This window comes from Vicia villosa, linkage group LG3, assembly GCF_029867415.1.
Source record: "Vicia villosa cultivar HV-30 ecotype Madison, WI linkage group LG3, Vvil1.0, whole genome shotgun sequence".
NCBI lineage: Eukaryota > Viridiplantae > Streptophyta > Magnoliopsida > Fabales > Fabaceae > Vicia > Vicia villosa.
The window spans coordinates 121395419-121414456 of record NC_081182.1 but is presented as its reverse complement, the minus strand read 5'-3'; the positions used below and the strand labels follow the sequence as shown (position 1 = coordinate 121414456).

Genomic DNA, 19038 nt, shown 5'->3' with positions numbered 1-19038 from the left:
AAATTATCGTCACTTCTTATCTTCAATTTTTTACATTTAAAATTTTACATTTGTTAAAATTCAATCAAAATTTTAATAATTATAAGATAACTAAATATTTTGTTCTAAAACTACTCACACGTAACTTTGTCATGACTTAAAAAAAAGTGATTTTATTTAAAGTGAAAATGAAAACTTTCTAAAACTTTAGAAGAGGAAGGTAAAGATAATTTAGATTAGTGAAGCTTTCTAGTATTGTCCCAATAATAATTAACAAATTTTCTACATGAGGAATTTGTTATGGAAAAAGTGGCAGATGAGGTAAAGATGTTTTTCTGGAGGTGGCTGAAATTAAAATCGAATCTGATATCAAATTACATATTTCAGTGGTATACGAACCCGAGAGCTTATGGTTTCATGGATACTTGAAAATAATTTTTTGGGTGAAAAGTGTTAGAATGAGCAGGTTAGGTATAGGAGTATTTTAGTTTTCACTGAGAATTCTGTTAGGTATCAGGTGCTGACTTGAAATTTTATGGACAATTATGAGGAACAAGTTTTGTTGATGCAGTCGTTGTTCATCAAAGTCAATATGTGATTCCTGGTTTTCTTCAATGATGGCAATGTAAGATTTAGAGAGGTGGTTTAAGAGGAGATATGTAGAGGGTTGATTCCTCAGTTTATAGAGAAGTTGTGGAGTTCTTTTTTTCAAGCGTTTATTCGTAGATTGGGCGCTCGAGGGATTCGGTGTTTCCCTTTCGCTATGTTAGTCGTGGCCTGGAGTGCATTATGTTATAGTAGTCGCGGTCAAACTATGGTAGCAGGAAATTTTGGCCGGAGTTGATTGCTCTAGGAGTTGAAAATCAGTGGAGAAATCTTCTGTGCTCGGGCTCCTTTCAGTTAAATCAAGAAAATTACGAACAGCAAGCAATTGAAACTTCCCAAAGCTCAAAGTTCAATCAGTTCCGGCATAAAATACAGTTGACGAGTACACCTGACAGCGGTGTAGATGGTGGGAATTATGAACCTGGAAGTGGAGATCTTACTGCATTTCACAAACATTAAGCTAAAATATCCATTTTCATTGTCAATCTCAGTTCTCCATACAAAAGCATAAAGATGGATATTGAAAATGAATTTTGGAATAACATTGAGCAGAAATTGTATGGAGTCTACCTTACTAACACGACAATATATATTCACATTTCAAATGCTCAGAATTCACGCCCTTAGGGACTACATTTGATTAGTGGAGAAAAATCTCGAAATTGTAATTTGGAAGAAAAAGTCAAGCTTCATCATTGAAGAAGACATGATGATTCGTTCTCAAAAACTGAATGAATGCTAACAAGTTGCTGTTTCGAGTAATGTTGATATGTCTAGTTGCAATCACGCAGATATCAACTTATCTGGGGGCCTTCAGGGCGTGGTATGCTGTTACCGTCAGTGCAGCCTTGAGCAACTGACCTATTTTGTGTTGGTTTCTTCTGCTCAGGTCTGTGGTGCTGCTGTGTTTCACTGACTTCCTATTGTGTTGTGTTGGTTTTTGACTGCTGCATTGTTGATCTCGGAGCGTAACTCCATCGTTTTGGTGTATAGAGGTGTTATTCTTAAGCCTGTGTTCCAAGTATCGTTGTTGTCATTGGGTGTAGTCTTGTTCTTATACTTTAAGTTTGGGATTAATTGTTCTTATGTAATGGCAGCTCTGGTGTATCAATCATTCATTTGGTCTGTATACGTTTTTGGCCTGGTGCTGGTAACACTGATGTAACTTTGCACTTCTTGTGCTTTTCAATTTTAATACATTGCTTTTGGCTTCTGTTAAGAAAAAACAAATTTTCTACAATGTCATCTATCACAACTGCTAACCTTATCATACATCACACGAGTAAGAAATTAACAAAAGTGTCAATTAAATAAATTAAAAGATTTGTGCATATTCATAAGAAGAATTTAATTTGTGTGCAGAGATAAAATTAAATCCCCAAATCTTTCTACATCACTCTAGCTTCTCATATTAATCACTGAATACCATTCTCTCTATTTTCTGTTTCATAAATAAAACAAGTTATCAGAAGGTTCGTTTACCAACTAATGATTATCAATGGCGAGAATCAGGTCAAAAAAATTGCATTCGCAGCAGTAAAGTAATCTCAATAATTAATCAAAACCTCAGGTTCAAACCACCTGTTTCCTAGATTGCTCCATTCAAAATATTGTTCACTTCGTGTTCAACTGTTCTGGCTAATTCAACGGCGGTTCCAACGTAAGTATGTGGCGTTAACTTTAACAGATAGGTCTTTGCATTTTGTGGTATATCTAAGCCTTCAATGAAGTCTCTTAAACTTTCTTTGGTAATTGCTTTCCCTCTAGTCAGCTCTTTTAACTTCTCATAAGGCTCAGGAACACTGTATCTTCTCATAACCTATAGAAAGATTTGCAAACTATATCATTGAAAAATCTTATAAGAAAATTTTCCTCCTAATGTTCTACCAAGTATGCAACCACAACAAGCACTGCAATGTTCTATCAAGTTACAAATATAGTTTACAAATATTAAACCAGATAATCAAGTAAAAACAAAAGCATATACATACCGTTTGTATTGGTTCGGCAAGTACCTCCCAGCACTGGTTCAAATCTTCGCTCAAGCGAGCTTCGTTGACCTAAGTTGTGGATTATAATATTTACAAGGAAGTTCAATGAATAAACAAAAAGACTGTTGTTTTTTCTTTAGATTAAATATAAAAACGTGAGAAAGTAACACATTCTGTGTTGGATTGCATACCTGAAGCTTCCCAATTCCTTGAAGTGTGCTTTTATATGCAAGAAGAGAATAACCAAAATTGACACCCATGTTCCTTAAGACAGTTGAATCAGTCAAATCCCTCTGCAAAACAAAAAAGCACAAACTACAAATTATTACTCCTATGAGCTACTCACACAGAATTAGATTATCACCTGCAATAAATTACACTGACAGTTCAATACATTATAATAGCTCAGGTAATGCTTCGACGCATGCGCACATGACTAAACAAAATTACGCTAACCATTTTCTAAAGATGTAATTGTAAAATCTTTTCAGTACCATAGTTTAGAATAATGCCAATACAATGATGATAATGATCAAATAAAATAAAGAACATTAACTTGCCTGCCAACGTGAAATCGGTAACTTCATGCTTAGATGAGAAAAACCTCCATTAGCCACGCCTAAATTGCCTTCGCTGTTCTCAAAATCAATGGGATTCACTTTGTGAGGCATAGTTGATGACCCAATCTCCCCGGCCTTAGTTGTCTGCAAAACAAGTTTTGAAAATGAAAACCGATTAATGTTTGTTTTTTTTTAAAAAATCACCGTTCTTTGGCCATAGATAATGTATTAGAAAGCTCACCTGCTTAAAGTAGCCCAAAGATATATAGCCCCATACATCTCTATCAAAGTCGATTAATATATTGTTGAATTGGATGAATGAATGAAAAATCTTCGCCATGTAGTCATGAGTTTCAATCTACCAATCAAGATGGGTAATAGAATCAAATGATTATGATCTCCAAGTGTTAACGTCAAATATATATGTACTCAGAATATAACTATCATAAATAAAGGAGTTTCATATGTACTCAGAATATAACTATCATAAATAAGGGAGTTTCATTAACAAAGCGCCGATGGATGAAAAATTCTAAAATGCAAATACACGAACGAAGTCTTTAACATTTATGTTGCTGCTAACAGCCTCAAGATTTAGTTTCTTTAAATGCATAAAAATAGACTAAACTGGAATAGAACAAGAATTGATAACAAACCTGGGCAACATAAGGATTAAAACTTAATCCAAGAGACAGTATAAACTCCTGTGCAATATCCGGCCAATTAACATCAGGGTATGCAGAAAGATGCGCGTTGTAATTTCCAACTGCACCGGCAAATTTCCCCAAAATCGCAACTTGAGACAGTTCCTTCCTTTCTCTACTTAGCCTCACAGCAAATATCGCCATTTCCTTCCCTAAAGTAGTCGGTGAAGCTGGCTGAAGGATATCACAGAAAAACTATTAAGTTCAAAAATATACAAGCAATAACAAACAAACAAACAAACAACAAAAATATCACTAAGTCCTGGCTAGTTGCTCTGAGTCGGCATTATGTGCAATATCGCAAAATCAAAATCCACAACAATGCATTGATTTTCCAATAGTCTAATAATACAAAAAGCAGCTTACCTGTCCATGAGTGCGAGAAAGCATGGAGATATGAGCATTATCTTCGGCCATTGTACACAAAGCTTTGATTATTTTATCCATGGCAGGAAACATAACAGAATTCATCGCTTCTTTCAACATCAAGGCATGAGCAAGGTTATTTATATCTTCAGAAGTGCATGCAAAGTGAAAAAATTCAAGCACCTGTTAAAAAAAACTTTGTTAAAATTCACACAATCCAATAAGAAAAAAGAAAAAAAAAGTAAACCACAATTCACAACCTTAGCAGTTTCAGCATTTGACTGGCACTTTTGTTTCAAGAAATACTCTACAGCTTTAACATCGTGATTTGTAATCTTCTCAAATCTTTTAATCTCGTTAACATCAGCTTCACCAAAGTCGTCAATCAAACCTTGTAAGAAAGACTTAGCATCTTCACTAAAAGAAGGAACTTCAGTGATTTCATTAATCTCAGAAAGCTTCAGCAACCATTTAATCTAAACAATATAAACACAACTATAAATTAGAAGAGTAATATATACAAAAGGGGTAAAAAGAGTAGAAGAATAAAAAAGGATGTACCTCAACAATGACCCTATAGTAATTGAGTCCATATTCACCCATGATAGGAGCCAAGTCTTTAACTTTTTCCCTGTAACGGCCGTCTAAAGGGGATAAAGCTGTTATGGTAGATAGTTCGAAGTCGGCGGAATTGAGGCGGGACATGTTGGTGGCGGCGGTGAGGGAATTGGAGATGGGGTGAGAGGGAGAAAGGAAGGAAACATGGGAAGAAGGAAAAGGGAGAGGATTGGTTTTGAGGGGGTTGAAGGTTGTTGGAATGAGGGTAGCGTTAGAGAGTGCCATGAGTTAGATTGTGAAGTTCTGAAACACTCACTTACTCACTTAACAAGACGTCAAAAACCTGCATCAGAAAAGGCAAATGATCAGAACACCATAAATGTTCAAACACTCACAATTTTCCCCCAAAAAACTCATTGCAATTCACCTATAAAACCACCCAACAATCTCATAACAAAAGGGGAGAGAAACTCGGACCCTGTAAAAACAAACTCTGCCCAGAAATCTATCTAAACTCCCTCCACTCATCATCTTCAATTTACCTTCCCACCATGCCTTAACTATATTCGCCACCTATCACAAAACCCTCAAGCCTAACAGAACACACTCAAACCACCTATCACAAACTTCTATAAGACAGTCTACTTGATGTTAATGGAGATACCTCCTGCTTTATATATCACACCTAAAACAAATCTTAAAATCATGAAAGAACATTATTGTGAACATAAAACCATAACATTAATTAAAGAGAATCACAACTAATGTCTCAATTTTTTTTGACATCTCAACTTTTACCTGTGATGAAGTGCTCTGTCATCAACTTCATATTCTGTTGGAAACAAAGTGTCATGTTCATATACGACTCTTATAAATATAACTACAAAAATATGTAAATAATCAAACAGACACCCAAAATAAACCTTGAATTTTATGAATATCATGCCAAAACTAAAAGCAAGTCATATATTTACCAATTGGACAATATAGAGCTGGTAGATTCATAGCCATCTAGTCACTAGAATAAAACTGATGAACTTCCTGAGTCAAGATTGCATTTGATAAAGAAAAATGCAGCTGGTCTCACAATCAAATTCCTGCAAGATATGATATATCAATGAAAGCCAAGATGCTCTGCATGACAAAATAAGAAAAATATATGCTCAGTCTTTAAACCTATTCAAATCCTTACTTAAAAATGAAATATGAGAAGTTATTAGCGGAGGAAACAAAAGACTCGAGAATTAAATCCACTCGAAAGGTAAACAACAAAAATTAAAACACATAATCCCCATGGCTACACATCTAGGTTGTTAATCTCAGATAGCGGCGCGTAGCGCCGGACCTCTCAAATGCTATAGCGGCATAGCGGATAGCGGGATGACCGCTATTGTGAGCTTTTAAAAATCAAGGTAAATACTTAATATGAAAACATAAATACGAAAATAGGTTCCAACAACATACATAAATACTAAAAATAGGTTCCAACAACTTACATAATGACTTAAAAACAAAAGTTGCAACATACATAAACCAAAAGTTGCAACATAGGTAAACCAAACATAATGACTTAAATTAGGAATTTACTCAAAATGACTAAATCAAATTCTAAACGTAAACAAAATGACTAAATCACATCAATCTCATCTTCACTTCAAAAGGAGAACTTGCTGTGAAGAGCAAAAGTGGAAGCGTGATATAAAAACAGGGGAGAAGGAGAACGGCTGCTGATTTGAGTGAAGAGAGAGAATGTAAATGACCTAATGTCTCACTTTTAGCTTTTATATTAGTGAAATAAAAGGGAAAAATACAAATTTTCCTTTAAAATAAATTCAAAATTACAGTATTGACCTCATCTTCACAATAGCGGTTTGTAAAGCGCTATTGCGCCGCTATTCCACCGCTACGCTTCCACAAATCGCGGCCGCTATTTCCGCTATTTCATATAGCGGTTAGCAGCCCAAAAGCGTCGCGGCGAGGTCCTCTACCGCTACGCTACACCGCTATAGCGCGCTATTGACAACCTAGCTACACATCATACACTAGTATGTGACTCTAAAATTCACTCAATTAGTGGAAAAATTATGTGATATTTATACAAATCAGTGTCTGCTTCTCGGTTACTACTACTTGAATTGATTTCATGTTACAAGAAAAAAATATATAATCTAAATAATAAAACATTTTACTTCAAACTTAATATTCAGGCAACAGAGGGCAAAACATTTTACTCCATTATATATTTAGTTACTTAGAGGAATCCAACTTCAGAAATGTGAAAACACTAAATAGTTTCTACCATTAACTTCATACAGAAATAAAAAAGTACCTTTGTATGCTTGATTTGTGTCTTGATTTGCACGAACAAGAGAGAATAAGCGGCAAAGATGAAGGAGACGATTTTGAATCTTGAAGTTTGCTTGATTTGAAGTAGAGGGTAAAACAAGGGAGAAGCAAGGCTTGATTTGAGGTGACGTATGGACGGCGGCCGTGCTAGGGTGTAGAGCAGGAGAAGTGTTTCGGCGCTAGGGCAATAATTTATTTTATAGTTTTTGTTTGATTGAATTTATAATATTTTAGAGACCAAAATTTTGGTCACTATTTTTCGGTCGTTAAATTGGTGGCTAACATTATTTTGTGACCGATTTAGTGACAATTAATGTTAAACTTTTAAGGTATTATAATTTAGTGGCTAATTCGGTCGCTACGGTGACCGAAATATTTCGGTCACTAAAATCGGTCACTAAAAGCGAATTTTTTAGTAGTGCCTTCAAGCCTAACAGAACACACTCAAACCACACCCTTCAACCTCAAATATCCTCCAAAAAAACACCATAAACTAGTTCAATCTCTAAAGTTATGAATCACGAAAATCTATTTTTCAACCCTTAACTGAATCACAAAAACTCCACTCTACAACTTTACCAACACAGAACTTCCATTCGATTCATCATCATCATTTTCCAAACCATCTTCCAATCTACTAGTTCCACTCAACCATAAACAAACTCAGACCTCGTATCCATTCACCTTGCTCATACACTAAAACAACTTGTCCACTCATTCAGAACACAAATTCAAGCCACGCGTAATCGAAACAAAGGAAGAAGAAGCCACGCAAGCAGATAAGAGATTAGAGAGAAAAGTTGAAGAAGGTTACCTGAGTGTTACCGCTGAGCTTCCGATTTCGTTTTTACCGGTATAGTTCCATTTTTCATTTGTCTGTTTAATTTGCAATCACGTAATCATCAAGAAAAATTATGAGATTGGGGATTTAGGGCTTATGCTGGGATTTGGGTTTTGAGTTTGTTGTTTGATCGTGTTTGTTGTGCCGAACTTCTGTGAATATTACTGTGTTCTTCGAATTGAGAGAGAATGGCAAGTAGATCGAAACCGAGAGAAGCTTGAGTTGTTGTTGTTGTTTTGTCCGTGTCTGAGAGCGTTGTTGTTGTTGTTGAACGCTGAGAGAGAACAAGAAAGAATTTCACGTTCATTTTTCTGGAAAAAGGGGGGCTTGGTCAATTGATTTGGTCCTCCTAGGGTTTTCTAACCCATTTAATTTTAGATGGATAGTGGGCTCCAGGTCCAGCTTGACCCGGTTTGGCCAGCCCCTTTATTTTTATTCTTTCTTGGGCCATACCTCTATGTTCATTGCAAACACCTCCCCCTGTTTTATTTAAATGAATTCAGTGGTCTTTAAGCCTTTCAGCCCAAATGATTTCAGCAACATCTTTAATAAACTCATGCTTAATAATTTAATTTTGATTGGTTGTTTTTCTTAGTTGAGTTGGTTTGATAATAAAAAATAGCTTAATTAATTAAGTCATCTTAATAAAATCAATCATTTTTTTAAATATTTTCATTCAAATGACGAGTCCACTTCGAACAATTTCACAAAAAAGATTGGTCAACATCAAGTATCTTTTTCAAACTTCTTTTGTCACATCAAAAACTTCAAAAAAAAACTTAATAATCAAATTGAGTGTGGTTTATAATGGATGAATCAACAAGAGTTTGTACGTACTTGTACAAGTTGTTCTAAAGCATTTAGGCGATGGTCGTTAAGTCTTTGTTTGAATGCTTAGATTCCATTAAGGACTCATTCAAACTCGATTTGCCTATTTCTTTTACAAAAACTAAAAAAAAAAAAACAATCTTAACTCATTCATTCATTCTTTTCCTCGCCCAAGTGCGAACCTTGTCATAACAAACCTTGGTCAATACCAAGTTCCTTTTTCCAATCAAAACGCTTTTTACAATCGAATCGAGTTTAGTCTACAATGGTTGAATTTAGAAGGGTTTGTACGTACGTGTACAAGTTGTTCTAAAGCATTTGGGCGATGGCCGTTAAGCCTTTGTTTGAATGCTTGTACCCCATTAGTTGCTTGAATGTGATTGAATGCATGTGTGTTGGTATGAATGATTGTATGCCAAATTGGGAGTTTTGTGATAATTGTGTGCCCAATTGAGAATGGTTAATGTTCATGTACCCAACTATGTATATATTTTTATTCTATGATACTAAATGTGTGAATATGCTTTCATATGATTTTGAATAAATATATGAATTGACTATTAAGAAATGATTATGATGCATTTGCATATATGTGGTATGTGTACGCGAGGTGGGCTACACAAGATTTGTCAGTTGGTCCATGAAATAATGTGGTGATACATATATGTGCTCATGCATTTCATAGTACGCGTTGGCTAAGTGGGTCTTCACAAGGTGTGATTATCAGGAATGAATTCACCTTAATCCTTCGGGATTTATTGAGTCGATGCTAGTCAGGGACAATGTCATCATTATGGGGATGGACCACAAAAGTTAGTAAGAGGTGCCTACGACTCTCTGTGGGGAGGTTAAATTCCAGAATTCATGCATGTGAGGAATTCAGATATGGCGATCACACTTATATATAGTATGTATTAATAAGATATATGTGCATTTAATATAACACTCATTTGAACTGATATGCTGTGGATTATATGTTTCTATGTATTGCATATATTGTATAGCATGTTCTTGGTTTATATGTTGTATTTAGATGATGACCTTACGTTACCCATGATCTGGTTCTGTGTGCCCATGTTCTTTTTAGATTATGAGATTCGCTAGTATTACAGATGAAAGCGACTAGTTTGGTGTTGATAAGCGGGAGGCTTGAAGTTGTCTGCGGGTCGTCGTTACCTGATCATCTTCAGTTATAATCTAGAGACTAGCTTATTGGTTGTTATTGAAGTCTAGTTTACTCTTCCTTACTTTTTTATATGTAACTTGTACTATGGTAAACTCTATTTATTTAATTGTTGAATTAAGGATTTCCATAATGTTCTTTTAAACGGTATGTTTGATTTATGTTCTTAAACCTTTAGTTGAGAAAATAATTTATAAAAGGGCCTTGTATTTTGATCATTGTCTTACAAAAGATTTACTCTGATTTATTTTAAAGATGGTCGCAAATGTTTTTATTTCAAAAACTTTGTTGTTATAAAAAGAAAAAAAATACACTCCTGCTGTTAAAAATTGGGGTGTTACCAAATTCATTGAAAAAAGAATCCAAAATCTACTTCAATTACTTGTGCAAAAAATTGTCATGTATCAGACGGGTTTGTTCTCTACATCGTTTACTACAATGGCACCATTTTATTTAAATACGCTATTGCAATCATCAAACTCCTTCCATTTATAGTGTTGTAGTATTTAAATAATTAATCTACTTTAAAAATACACACTATTGAACAAGTATCATTAAATGTGAAGGATTCGAGTTTCACATTTTACGTCTGAAATGGAGTTCGACATGTGAGCTCTTATCACCAAATTTTGATTTTGGGTATATAGTAACATTGATTTTACAATAGTCTTAATCCTATATAAATGATATTCACTTTTAATTTCCACTTTGTTTCTTAATGGGCATGATCACGATCCCTAATATCCATGGCATCCATGGATTTCTTGAATCGGGTTTGCACATTTTTCTTAATTTCATATTGAATTTCCTTTATCAGTGCTAGATCAAAAATAATTGAAAATTCTAGTAACACACGCTGGATGTCTTACTGGATGTTATGACATCCATAATTACACAACATAAAACGTTAAAACAGAAACACATAAAAACAATAAGGAACACACAAAATTGTTTACCCAGTTCGGTTCAAACAACCTACTCTAGGGGCTACCAAGCCAGGGAGGAAATCCAATATAAGCATAATTAATTCGGAGCTAAACTCCCCTGTTTACAACTCCTCACTTAAAACCTACCCAATGAAGTTCCAATTTATTCCTAGATCTGAGTATCTCCACTCACTCCCCCTCAATCACAGCAGTGATTACAAACAAACATAAAACAAATACAGAGAGAAGACACACTTCAAAAACAAACTTTGATCTGCTTAAAAGCTTCAATCAAGAGACACACACTCGTGCTTAAAAGCTTAGAGTGACAATTAACAAAATACAACATATTCCAACGCAATCATCAAAGACAATTGCTTGGAGTACAAGAGACAACTACAAAACTACGCTTCTTCACAATAAAAAATACTCTCTCCTTTTTCCAAATTAGGATTGCAGACTTTTTGAAATGATTTTGTTTTATCTTCTTATAAGAAGTTCTGATGTTGATCAATTAGAAGTTCAGATTATGTTATTACTAACGTTTCATTATCTAAGTTGATTCAAAATCTCTTTTAAAGCAAAACAGCTGTCACAGCTTTTCCAGATGTTGAAAACGTGTTTACTCTATTTGGACAAGCATGCGTGCAGTTGAGGAGACGCCGCCCTAGGTAAGTGTGCAAATCATTTCTATTATCACGTTCTCTCAACTAACGTCATTCTTCATTAAATGCATTTGTCTTTTTCATTCTGTAACCCTGTTCATTCAAATACATATTGCATTTCTTTTCAAATCCGTTTCTTTATAAACACATCTCCACAACATTGCATCTCTTTACATTCTCTCTCTCTCTCTCTCTCTCTCTCTTCATTCATTGTCTCTTTCATTCATCTCTCTCTCTATCTCTCTCGTTCCTGCATAAACCCTAGTTTCTAAACTGAATCTCAGAGTGAATTCATGCTTTCATCCTTAAGTATTAAACACAAAATGTCTTCGGCACATATTGTTCAACACAAATATGGATATCTTCCCTTGAAGACTTGTTTTATTCCATATGATGAACTGGAAGTTCTATGCGAAACAATGGATGGATGATGTTGCTTTGAGAAATCTCTGGAGAATTTTTAGAAGAAAGATGAACTCTGAGTTTTTGAAGCTTTAGAAGGCTTGTGAAGCAGAAGCTCCAGGTCCTCGTGCAATTCTCAGGCCTTATGAAGAATTCTGGTTTAGTCCTCTCGGGTGTAGGCATTGCTTTGAAGAAAAAGTCTTTGTTGATGAGCTTGCAGAAGATCTTGTAGAAGAACAACCTCTTGCTATGGTTGTGTGGAAGCCTCAGTTCCATGTTCTGACTGGAGACTTTCAGTCTATATTCAACTGATTAAGGGAGAATCCCTCATATAAAGTTCCATATATGGCATATCTAGAAGTTGAATATCCTTCAGAACCTGCTGCTCCTACACCTCCAAGTAATTTGGATGAGATCCTTCTGGCTCTTGAAAATGAAGATTCTGATATCCCTGCCCTAATATATGTTGAAGCTGATGCTGAGACTCCAGGTGCTGAGAATCATCAAGCTGAAGATGATGTTCTCATGATTGAAACTGTTTTTGAGAATCCTACTGTTTTGAATGGTAGCTGTGAAGCTTCTTCTGATGAACCTTCTGTTCTGGCGAACACCATAAAGGCCCTTCAAAAGAATCAAGCTGATCTAGCTTTTCGTTTGGATAAACATGAATATGTTCACAATGAGTTTATATTCTTTATGAAGACGCAGACGGAAAGCACTTCTGAGATTCAAAACCTTCTGGCCAAAATAGTTTCTAAGCTAGGCTAGTCGTATTGTGTCTTGGTCTTAGATGTTTTCTTGTTTCTTGCATCTATTTTTTCTTGCATATGCTTGTTATCCCTTTTGTATCTTCTGATTAATTCTAATTGAATGAAATCATTATCTTCTCTCTATGTGTCTTTTATCATCTGAATCTTTTAAATGCTTTTTGATGTTATGACAAAAAGGGGGAGAAACATGATAATTGATTTAGTTTATTATATCAGTTGTTGGGATTAAGTCTCAACATTCCTAACATTATTTGCAAGTTCTATGTCTTTGAGATTTTTGCAGGATTGAAGATATTCTGAAAAAGCTCAACATGAGAAGCAAATACATGGGGAAAAGCAATTCTGTTAAGAAGCATGTCTTGGAAAATTGAAGCAAGCTTAGTGCTGTGAAGCTTCAAGATCAGAAGCAAGAAGAATGAATGTTCTGATATTCTCTTCGTAGAATATGCTCTTATACATTTTCTTCTCTCTTTTGCTCTGATACATGTTCATTCTCATAAGAATGTTTCGATCATATCATGCTCTGATTATTATCATCTAGTTTGCTTTGAAACATTTCAGGATGTAAAGATGCTCTGATGATACTTTGTTACATTCAACAATGTTCTGATACAAATCAAGTTCTGATTTCAAATCAAGCAAGCTATGATTCAAGAAGAAATTCAAAGCTCTGAAGCTCTCCTATGGAAGCAAGAAGCAGAAGCTCTGAATGTTCAGAAGATCTAGGCAATGTGAACGTCTCGACTGAAATGGAAAAATACTCAAGGAAGTCTTTTTATTCAAAATTCTTCTAGTATTTATTTCAGAGGGAGATTTTTAATCTCAGGGGGAGACATATTCACACACTCTGATTATATGCTTATGCTATATCTGTGTAATTGTCTTTAGTCATCTGATATTCTGATTGCAAATTCATATCAATTATATATGTTTTTGTCATCATCAAAAAGGGGGAGATTATTAGAACAAGATTTGTTCTGATCAATATTCTTAGTTTTGATGATAACAATGTATATGAATTTTGTGTAAGACAATATGATTCTCTAATCCTATGCATTTTCCATTTCAGGAAATATATAAAGAGTATGCACAAATAAGCGTTAAGAAGCTATGGCTCAAGAAGTTCAAGATTGCAACATAAGAACATGCTCTCGCAAGATATCAGAAGATGGTCAAGCAGAATCAAAACATGGTCTATTGAAGCATCAGAAGAACATGAGTTCAGAAGCAGAAGCACTGAAGTTCTTATGGTATCACGCTAGAAGCACTTCAAGGTCAGAAGACAAAAAGATGCTCTGCACCAAGCTGTATTGACTCTGAATATTCAAACGTTGTTTCAACAAATTAAGAATCAGAATCAAGTACAAGATGGCAGGCTACGCTGACTGACAAAAGGAACGTTATAAGCTATTAAAGGCAAAGTCAGTAAAATCAGGAAAAGCAAGGCTCGAGGTAGTTGACAAAAGAGTGAAACATTAAATGCAAATCTATACGACACACGCAACGCATTAAATGCTCCCAACGGTCATCTTCTCAGAATGCCTATAAATATGAAGTTTCTGATGAGAAGCAAAGGTTAACAAACTACAAACTCTTAATACGCTATCATCTTGCTGAAATGCTGCTAAAACAAAAAGCTTTCAAACTTCATCTTCAACCTCACATAACTTGTAATATTTAGTGAGTGTTAAGCTTAGATCTTAAGAGAAATATCACAGTTATGATTATAGCTTTATAAGAAGCATATTGTACACTTGTAATATTTATTTTACATTGATTTGTAAAAGGTTCCTAGAGTGATCAAGTTGTGATCAGAATACTCTAGAAGACTTAGAAGTTGTCTCAGTGTTTGATTTCCTAGAGTGATCAAGTTGTGATCAGTATACTCTAGAAGACTTAGAAGTTGGCTAAGTGGAAAACCATTGTAATCAAGATTGATTAGTGGATTAAATCCTCAGTTGAGGTAAATCACTCTAAGGGGGTGGACTGGAGTAGTTTCGTTAATAACGAACCAGGATAAAAATCACCGTGCAATTGTTTTTATCTTAAGAGTTTTTAAAGTCACACTTATTCAAACCCCCATTTCTAAGTGTTTTTCTATCCTTCAGTAAAGTATCACGCGCTTAAGTGATATACGGTGCATCATAAGGTATGATGCTCGTAGGCTTAATTGGGCTTTTAGCTTTCAGCTTTAATTAGGCGTTTAGGTTGTAGTCCACACGAGTGGTTCTATAAATAGAACCCTTGTTCATAAACATTTGTCTTGATAAAAATTCTATCTGAGAAACCCTAGACGTATTTCTTCTCTCTCACTCAAAGCCTTCATTCAAATTAGCTAGCACTGAGGCTGAAGGGATCTCTTCATGTGGACTGAGTAGAGGCGTTGTTCTTCATCAACGCTCGTGATCGCTCCTCCGATTCAGAATCAAAGGTTTCAATCTCCACAAGAGGTAACAATTTCTATAACTGATCATGCCCATTCGTAAGGATCACTAAAGGAAAAAATATATTTCTGCTGCATTTTGTGATGCAATTTTACTTCATGTAGCAACAATCAATGAGTTGGAGAAAAGAGATGAGGTTGGTTCTGTTAAGGGGAAGGCAGTTTTTTCAGGTTTTACATGAATATTGTTCTTTAAATATGTGTGGGAGTGGTTGTCTAAATAAGAGAAAACAATTGAGTTTTCTTATTAAAAGGGAAGGCTATGACTTATGTTTACTTAAAGAAGTTAAAGTTGATAGTATTACTGATAGTCTGGTCTTTAAATTATGGGGAGGTACTAATGTGGAGTGGTCTTTTAGACCGTCTCGTGGCATATTTGGATGTATACTTTCTATGTGGAGGAAATGTACTTTTGCTTTAATCTCTAGTTTTTCTGGTGATTGGTTAAGTGGGGATTAATGGGATGTGGAGAGGTTTGAATGTCTATGTTATCAATGTTTATTCTTCGTGTTTGATTACCAAGAAGAGGTTGATGTGGAAGGAGTTAGTGGATCGGAAATCTAGGTTTGCGGAGGGTATGTGATGTTTTTGAGGTGATTTTAATGCTATTAGACGTTTGAAGGAGAGAAAAGGGAGATCATTGACTCTCTTGGGGCAGGAGACGGAGGAGTTTAATGATTTTATCGAGAACCTTGAAGTTGTGGATGCGAGAGCGGTTGGTAAAAAGTTCACTTGGTTTAGTCGAGATAGGGGTGCTATGAGTCGGTTGGATAGATTCTTAGTCTCTAATTGTTTGATGGAGGTTTGGAAGATTGATGGTCAGGTCATAGGTCCGAGTGATCTTTCCTACCATATGTCCAATTTGGATTAAAGGGTGTGTGAAAGATTGGGATCCAAAACCATTTAAATTATTCAATGATTGGACGAAACATGAGGATTTTATTCTTTTTGTTGAGATTGCGTGGAAGTCGCTAAACGGGAGAGGTAGGGCGACTTATGTTTTGAAGGAAAAGTTAAGGGGTATGCGTGGAAAGTTGAGATTGTGGAATATGGAGATTTATGGTTATCTTAATCTTGAGGACGGTGAGGCAGTTAAAGATTTAAATGTTTTGGACTATACGGAGGTTAGTAATGATACGGTGGATGTTGATTCTTTGGTTTCTAGAAGAACTCTTGCTTCTTCTAGAGTTTGGAATGTAGTTAAGGCTAAGGAGGGTTTTCTTCCTCAAAAAGAAAGAAGTACTTGGTTTGTGGAAGGAGATTCCCACCCTAGGTTTTTTCACAAGGCTATGAAAATTAGGATTGCGAGAAATTCAATAGTGGGTCTTAATTCAGATAGAGGTTAGATTGATAAGGTGGAGGAGGTTAAAAAAGAAATCAAGGTACACTTTGAGTCATGTTTTCATGAACCGATGGAGGCTAGACCAAATCTCTATGGGATTTCTTTCAAAACCATTTATTTTGAGGATGACTTGGGTCTTGAGTGTTCTTTTTTGGAGGCGGGAGTTAGAGAGGTCATTTAGAATTGTGACGGTGACAAAATCCCGGGTCTGGTTGGTTTTAGTTTTAGTTTCTTCAAAGCTTGTTGGGAGTTCGTCAAGGAGGACATCATAAGGTTCGTAAACAAATTTCATTCCGATTCTATTCTTCTTAAGGCGGTGATCGCTTTGTTCATTGATTTGATCCCTAAGGTAGATAATTCTCTTTCTATAGATGGTTTTCGTATGATTTGTCTTATTGGTAGTTTGTATAAAATTCTTTCAAAGTTTCTTGCTTCAAGGCTAAAAGGGATGATGGATAAGCTAATATTTAAATGCCAGCTTTCATTCCATCTAGGAATATGCTTGACAGAGTTTTTGTTGTAAAGGAGATATTGGATTTGACGAAAAGGAAGAAGAAGAAGTGTTAGTTGGTGAAGGTTGATTTTGAAAAGGCTAATGATTGCGTTTCTTGGGATTTTTTGAGATATATGTTAAGAAGGATGGGTTTCGGTGCAAAGTGGAATCAGATGGAGGCCTTGGTTTTTAAGAGTTCCATGTCTATTATTTTTAATGGGAGCCCGACAAAAGATTTTGAAGTTTGTAGGGGTCTTAGACAAGGAGATCTTCTTTCCCCTTTTCTTTTCTTATTGGTGGCGGAAGGTCTAGCGGCTTTGATGAATAAGGATTTTATTTCAGATGAGTATCATGGTTTTAGAGTTGATGAGAAAACTCACTTTGAAATTCTCCAATTTGCCGATGACACTTTATTAATTGATGATGACTCTTGGAATAATATTTGGAGCATTAAGGCGATCCTTAGAGGTTTTTAGTTGGTTTTCAAGCTCCATGTCAATTTATCGAAGAGTAAGATTATAGGGATGAATTTGGAAGATGATTTCATTCAAGCGGTGGCCACTTTTCTTTATTATAATATTGGTTCAACAACTTTCACGTTTCTTGGTATTCCCATTGGAGTGAACCCAAGGAGAATAAAGATGTAGAAACGGTTGATTTCGAAGTTGAGAAACGGACTTTAAGTTGGCATAATAAACACTTATCAATTGGGGGTCGGGTGGTTCTTTTCAATTCTATTTTGTCGAGTTTACCCACCTTCTTTCTTTCGTTTTACAAAGCACCTCAAGCGGTTATTCGTGAATTTATTTTGATTCAAAGGGTGTTTCTTTGAGGTGGAGGGGAAGAGAGTAGGAAGATAAATTGGGTGAGTTAGAATAAAGTGTGTGTTGATGTGTTTATTGGCTGATTGGCATCTATGTTTGACTAAAACATAATAGCAGCAAAATATAATACAGTGTATAAATCTTGCAAATATAAAAGAACAAACAAGTACAAAAGCAAGATGTTATATGGAATGTCATGACATCAACTAACGACATCACGCCTGCAAAACTGGAATGAAGATTAAGTTTGATTCTCAACTGATACATAATATTCTATGAATATTATGTAATCCAATGTGGCGCAGATTTAAAGGTCAATAAAATCAAGTCAGAATATCAAAGAATCAAATCAGAATATTGAAGATTCATCAATTTCTAATTTAGGAGATAAATTAGGAAACTTGTTATTAAAGACCTTTCTTTTAGCAGAAGATATCTGAAGATTTGTAATAGTCAGGGTGCTGCGATTTGTAAGCCCAAGTACAATTGGGAATAGGTTATAAATAGTAACCTAGTTTGATACAAAAAAATATAGAAAACCATGTTTAGAAAAGATGTAGTCATTAGGGTTTCTATAGGTAGACCACCCAGGTTGTGGGATGGCTTCCATTTCCTTCTCGAAACTTGTAGGTAAGAGAAGTTATTGTTCTCACTCGAAACCTGTAGGTAAGAGTTGAGTATTATGTTCTTGATTGAAGCTGTAAAGCAAGATCAAGTTATTGTTCATTGTTAATTGTTTAAATAGATGTTGCAGGGTTGTAACAGTTAGGTATCACTAGGGAGTGAGCAGAGGTTCTCTTGTCTTAGATGGAGTTCTAAGATAAAGGTTTCATTTTGTAGTGACTAGGTAAACTAGAGGTTGTTTATCTATAAACCAGAGGTTGTTTATATAAAATAGTACTACTGATAGTGAAATCTTCTTCCTGGCTTGGTAGCCCCCAAAGTAGGTAGTTAAACCGAACTGGGTTAACAATTCACAGTGTTATTTATCTTCTGAATTGTATTGTCTGTGAAGTCTTGGATGTTGTAACATCGCGTATAACATCAGTTTTAGGTTTGATAGTTGTTCCTTGTACATAACCAATAAATATTACAATCTGGTTATGTTGACTGAATATACATGATCCCTGTACTCATGGACTCCTTATTAGGGGTATTTAAAATTGGGGATCTTTTATGTTCTGCCTTTGCTAAGCCAATAATAGAACAAA

At 35.2% G+C, this 19038-nt stretch overlaps 1 protein-coding gene across 10 annotated transcripts; it reads right to left on the bottom strand.

The window, feature by feature from the left end:
- Positions 1-1891: 1891 nt before the first annotated feature.
- LOC131662404 (uncharacterized) lies at positions 1892-8278 on the bottom strand. 10 transcript variants are annotated; one of them, XM_058932177.1, is made up of 12 exons: positions 7094-8278; positions 5739-5898; positions 5563-5596; positions 4768-5107; positions 4467-4682; positions 4207-4389; positions 3793-4014; positions 3378-3494; positions 3137-3280; positions 2768-2869; positions 2577-2645; positions 1892-2404 (listed from the first exon to the last, which is right to left on the bottom strand). In XM_058932177.1, the coding sequence occupies exons 4-12, from the start codon at positions 5047-5049 to the stop codon at positions 2174-2176; spliced, it is 1566 nt and encodes a 521-aa protein (XP_058788160.1). In that variant the 5' UTR covers positions 5050-5107; positions 5563-5596; positions 5739-5898; positions 7094-8278; the 3' UTR covers positions 1892-2173. The 10 variants fall into 10 exon arrangements, with proteins under 10 accessions (XP_058788160.1, XP_058788162.1, XP_058788159.1 ...); XM_058932179.1 differs by having other exon boundaries at positions 5563-5644; positions 5739-5861; XM_058932176.1 differs by having other exon boundaries at positions 5739-5861.
- Positions 8279-19038: the final 10760 nt, after the last annotated feature.

Bases quoted from the DNA above. Each gene is read 5' to 3' on its own strand.
- LOC131662404 (XM_058932177.1), bottom strand. From the start codon at position 5,049: ATGGCACTCTCTAACGCTACCCTCATTCCAACAACCTTCAACCCCCTC. The intron at 4,683-4,767 runs GTACATCCTTTT...TATATTGTTTAG, and splicing joins ACTATAGGGTCATTGTTGAG to ATTAAATGGTTGCTGAAGCT. The intron at 4,015-4,206 runs GTAAGCTGCTTT...GATATCCTTCAG, and splicing joins TTTCTCGCACTCATGGACAG to CCAGCTTCACCGACTACTTT.